Consider the following 5,346-nt stretch of genomic DNA (forward strand, 5'->3'; position numbering starts at 1 on the left):
CCCTCCTGCAGCCCTCACCCCCTCCCCTCCTCCTGCAGCCCCTACCTCTGCTCCTTGCTCAGGGCCTCGGCATGCTGCCTGTTCTCGCTGTGCCACAGCTGCAGCTCGTTCTGCATGGCGTCGACGTCCTCCTGGATGTAGTCCATGATCTTCCCCAGGGGCAGTGCGCTCTTACACAGGGTCTGGATGGACACGCGGAGCTTCTCTATCTCCTTCGACACAATGTCCTTCTCCTTCTTCCAGGCTGACTCAAAGATCAGTGAGCGCTCCTTCAGTTAGGGGAAGCAGGAAGAGAAAGTCTTTAGGAGTGAGCTAGGCAAGTTAGAGGCGGCAGAAGGAAAACCCGAGGACCAGAACTTATCAGAAACTAAAGTGTGTACTCTGCAGATTCCTCGAGAAGCTGGGAAGACACGTGGAGGATGCGTGCACAAATCACCCTGTACAGAGAAGACACGGACAGTTGGCGAGCACAGACAGCTCACAAAATTCACTGCCAGCGAGTAGATAAACCAACATGAAGAGGGACAAGAGGTGACACATGGCCAGCAGTAAGCCATGAAAATGTGTCTAAGAACACCAGCGGCTCGAAACGCAATGCCAGGTGCAGGAAGAAGAAACTGGGTCTCTAGTGATTGCTGGTGAGGCAGTCTGGGTGTCTTTAAAGGCTATCCCAGGCTACAGCTTGAATAACAAAGGGGACTTTGAAAGGTGACTGGGTAACAGAGGGTCTCTCTTCACCCTTGAAAACTTCACAGTTACAGGTGGGGCCTGGCAGGAGGAAGCCGGCACCGGGAGCTGCCTTTGAGAGTGCAGCTTGCTCCTGCCATCTCCGCTCCCTCTGCTCCTCAGCTGCAGGGGTGAGCAGCTGTGCTCTGCTGCCAGCACACCCTCTCCACCATGATGCTCAGCCTCACCGTGCCCCCAACCCGCCCCTGCCCTCCCCCCAGCAATGGAGCTGACTCAGCACAGGTGGAAGCCCCAGAAGCTGCAAACCAAAGCACAACTCTCTCCCCTGAAGATGTTTTCCTCAGGTATTCTGTCACAGTGACAGAGAGGCGATTAATGCACAGCCAATCTAGCAAAGGAACATCCAAACATTTACTCAGAAAAAATTAAACTTACATTCACAATAAAATCTATACATAGCAGGGCAGAGGTGGCACACACCTTTAATCTCAGTATTCGGGAGGCAGAGGCAGGCGAATCTCTGAGAGCTCAAGGCCAGCCTGGTCTACAGAGTGAGGTCCAGAACAGCCAGGGCTACACAGAGAAACTGTCTCGAAAAAAAAAACTATGTATAAACATTGACATTTTATTCAAGCTAGTTACAAGCTGGACACAGTGGCATATGCTTGTAATTCCAGAACTTGGAAGGTAGAACCAGGAGGATCAGAAGGTCAAAGTTATCCTCAGCTACAAAGCCAGTTTGAGGTCAGCTTGAGATCTGTCACAATAAAGAAAAATAAAGGAAAACAAACAAACAAAAAGTAGTCACAAGCTAGAAATAGCCCACATATGTTAAATAAACTATGGTATATCAATACCATGGAAGATATACAGCAACAAACACACACACATGATCACCTGGACAACTCTTGGAGAACTATGCCAAAGGAAAAACCCTGCTAAGCTATAAACTGAGTTCTCTCATATATACAAGCTTGAAGAGACAGAAGGACAAAAGTGGGGGCACGCACACCAGTGACGGCCTGGAACAGAAGGTGGGAGAGAACAGGTTAAGTTATAAAAGGGCACTGAGAATGATCGTGTGACAGGAACGTTCTGGAGCTTGACTATGCTAGTGTAGGTAACCGGGGTGTGGGGGAAACCCCAAAGGCGAGGTAGGGGGCTTCAGAGCACATTTCCAGTGCTTTCCACAGCTCAGAGAGATCCAAGGGTACCTCAAATTAAAACGCTTTTGTTAAGAGAGATGGGAAAGCCAGGGATTGTGGTACATGCTTGTAATCCTAAAGTCAGAAGTGGAGACAGGCACAGTGGTACATGCTTGTAATCCTAAAGTCAGAAGTGGAGACAGGCAGGTGGACTTGCTGGCCAACCAGCCTGCCTACTAGGTGAGTGAGACACCTTGTCTCGTAAGAAAAGGCAGACAAGCTAGACAGACAGCTCCATGCTTAGAAGGACTGGCTCTCTTTCAGGAATCCAGGTGCGATTTCCAGCACCCACATGGCGGCTAACAATATCTGTAACTCCAGTTACAGGGGGTCAAACCCTTCTTCTAGCTTCTATGGGCACTAGACATACACACATGGTACACAGACATATATGAAGGCAAAACACCCATATACATAAAAAACCAACTTTTTTTAAGGTGGACAGTGCCTAAAGAACTTGATACCCGAGGTTGTCCTCTAGCCTCTACTTGCACAGAACAGGGCACATATTCATGTATGCGCGCGCGCGCGCGCACGCGCACACACACACACACACACGGGAGTGATTCTATAAAACCTTTTAAACTAAAACACTAATGACTAAAAGGAGTAATAACTACTTCTAAGGGGAAAATGAAGTATATTATATGCAAATCAGTAGGCCTCTCTACGTCTGCTGCTGCAGAAGTTGAGCAAGCGCGGAACAGCCATACACTTACAGCACCATTTCTCTCTAACAGGAGCAGAGTCGAGCACGGCACAAGCTACCATGATGTTGAGTGACAGAAAGCGTACAGGAGCAGATCTCCTGCAAGGCGGGGTCCAGATGGGAAGGAGAATTGGAGCAGTCTCTGGGAAGGAACACGCAGGGGAGGCTGGGGGCTGGGGACAGGGAGTGTCACAAGTGGGAGAAAACTAACTAGCGGTGCACTGGGAAGGCGGGGCCGGGGGAAGCCTATCTGTCTTCGGTTAATTGTTTCAGGGTTTGTTTTGTTTTAAGATGGGGTCTCAACTGGCCTCAAACTTGCTATGTAGCCAAGGACAACCTTGAACTTCTGATCCTTTTCCCCACCTCCTGAGTGCCAGGATAACAGGACTGTGCCACCAAGCGTAGCTTAGGAGAGTATTTCAGTCATGATTTTTTAAGTTGAAGTCTTTCATTACATTGTTGAAACCCCACAGATCAGTCTCACACTCTGGGATCCTGTTTCAGCAACCGGATCTTACCAGCCAGCCTCTGCACTGGTCTTTTACAGAGACACAGGTACCATCCACTCCACACCCCTGCCCACCGCGGCCTCGTTTCTAACTGCTGTGACTTGTGATTTGAAACAATGTCAATATCATTCTGAATCAGAACCAACTCAGCGTCAAGGCCGCAGACACTCAACAGGCATCTGAGCTCACCTGGACCCTGCGCACATATTCTTGAGGCTCATTCTCCTGAATGACAAGACTGATGCGGTGAGAACGCACAGGCCATGTGACACTGTGATCATGTTCTGTGCACAGTCACAGACTCAGGGACAAAAACCTCTCTATTAAAAAAACAAACCCAAATTCCCCCAAACTAACAGACCCCTTCTTAAGTTTTCTGAAGGAAACCAATCCTAGAAATAATAATATTTAATATTGTTATTGTATTAATAGTAGTTATTATACAATAAAGCTGCTGTTATTATACTATATATAAAAATAATTATTAGTATAATTATTATATAATAAATTATAATTATTATTATTGCTATTAAGGTCATTGAGGAAACAGCACTGAGTATGCCCTCTCTGCCCCTCTCACAGAATGTCAATGGAAACAATGTCCCTAAGAAATCAACTCAAGCAATATAAGAATCACAGGTAAACAAAGCCAAAATAAAAACACTTGTGTCTGGAACTGAGCTTCAGAAAAGGGCATTCTCTAGAACCGCTCCCTGGGAGTTGACATGCTGCTGATGATACCACGCCACCTGGCGGCCAAGTAAGAATCTGAGGAGCAGCCCAGATGACCAAACAAGGAACCAAAATCCCTCACAGGAGACTCAGTTAAACAGACTGAACAAGGCTATTTACCTAAATTAAAATATAACACGGGAGGGTTATTTTGTTCATTAAGAGGCATCTGAAGATACAACATGTTTTTACATTTCCCCGTTTTTTTTCTACCGTGTCTCATGCAGCCCGGCTGGCCTCCAGCTCCTAGGATTACAGGAATATGCCACCATGCCCTGTTTTAAATGCTCCTCTGTGATATCACCCATAATTTCTTGACAGTTGTTATCTTTTTCTTTTAATAAATATAAGCAGGTCACAGGTGACAAACAACCAGATCCCACCGGACACCAACAGGACCTGATTCACAGGAGCAGGAGGCAAAAAAGCAAAATCACAGGGACTCAAGTTCAACCCGGTGAGAACAAAACCCATGGGAAGAATGTTTCAGTAGCTACCTCTGAACAAGGGGAAAATCGAACAGCATTTACATCTGATCAGAGCAAACCGAAATAAAGAGGAGCCAAGAGGCAGCAAGATTTAAAAAAAAAAAAAAAGACCTGAAGAGCTCGAGAGAGAAACAGTCAACTGCGTTAGACGCGGACCCCGTAGGAAGCAACAACTGTTGGAGTGGAAAGGACACTGTGAAAACGGAATTTTGAGTTGCTTTTCAAAAAGTTTTCATGAATTTTAACTAAGGAAAAAGTGCCAGTGGAAGCTAGTAATCCTAGTGTATAACCTCTTGAGAAGCAAGCATATAACTAGGAAAATGCATAAAACATTTAATACAATAAACATACAATAATAAAATCAATAATACAGTAAATATGATCCACGTATTTATTCTATCACATGTAGTTCAAGTCCATTAGCACAGCAAGAAATCTCTTTCCTTCCAATGAACTTCAAAGCCAGGATGGAGGAATACCCAGATTAGAAATATTAGAAATAATAGAAATAGAAGTGACAGGACAAAAGGTACGCCTGATTCATGAGTCTGGTCCAGAAGCACTTAGCTAAGCACTTAGAGGGGAGGAAGGAGGGATGAACACAGTCTGCTGGCAACAGGCAGCTGCTGTGCTTGAGCTGAGTGGGATGTATATTTAGGTGAAAGTGTCGGCATGGAGCTGGGAAGAGGATTTACTCAGACGGTAAAGCACTCACTGCTAAACATGAGGTCCTGAGTTCAGTCCCTAGCACCCACGACAGCAGTGCAGCCTGTGCTACCAAGGCTGGGGAGGTGGAGACAGGAGGGTTCCTGGGGCTTGCTGACAATCCAGTGCAGCAGAGCAGTAAGTTCTGGGTTCAGTGAGAGACCTTGCCTCAAAAAATAAGGCGAAGGCCGGGCGGTGGTGGTGCACGCCTGTAATCCCAGCACTCGGGAGGCAAAGGCAGGCGGATCTCTGTGAGTTCGAGGCCAGCCTGGTCTACCAAGGGAGTTCCAGGACAGGCTCCAAAGCTACAG

At 46.7% G+C, this 5,346-nt stretch overlaps 1 protein-coding gene across 2 annotated transcripts in view; it reads right to left on the reverse strand.

Moving 5' to 3' along the window:
• The window catches only part of Traf3ip1 (TRAF3 interacting protein 1), a 51,070-nt gene that overhangs the window by 3,883 nt on the left and 41,841 nt on the right, over nt 1-5,346 (reverse strand). For both annotated transcript variants that reach the window (XM_005361682.2, XM_013351749.2), the window contains one exon: nt 46-269. In XM_005361682.2, the coding sequence (XP_005361739.1) occupies nt 46-269 (224 nt within the window). The remainder of the gene's footprint in view (nt 1-45; nt 270-5,346) is intronic.

Source organism: Microtus ochrogaster, linkage group LG4 (genome assembly GCF_000317375.1).
Source record: "Microtus ochrogaster isolate Prairie Vole_2 linkage group LG4, MicOch1.0, whole genome shotgun sequence".
NCBI classification, from domain to species: Eukaryota; Metazoa; Chordata; class Mammalia; order Rodentia; family Cricetidae; genus Microtus; species Microtus ochrogaster.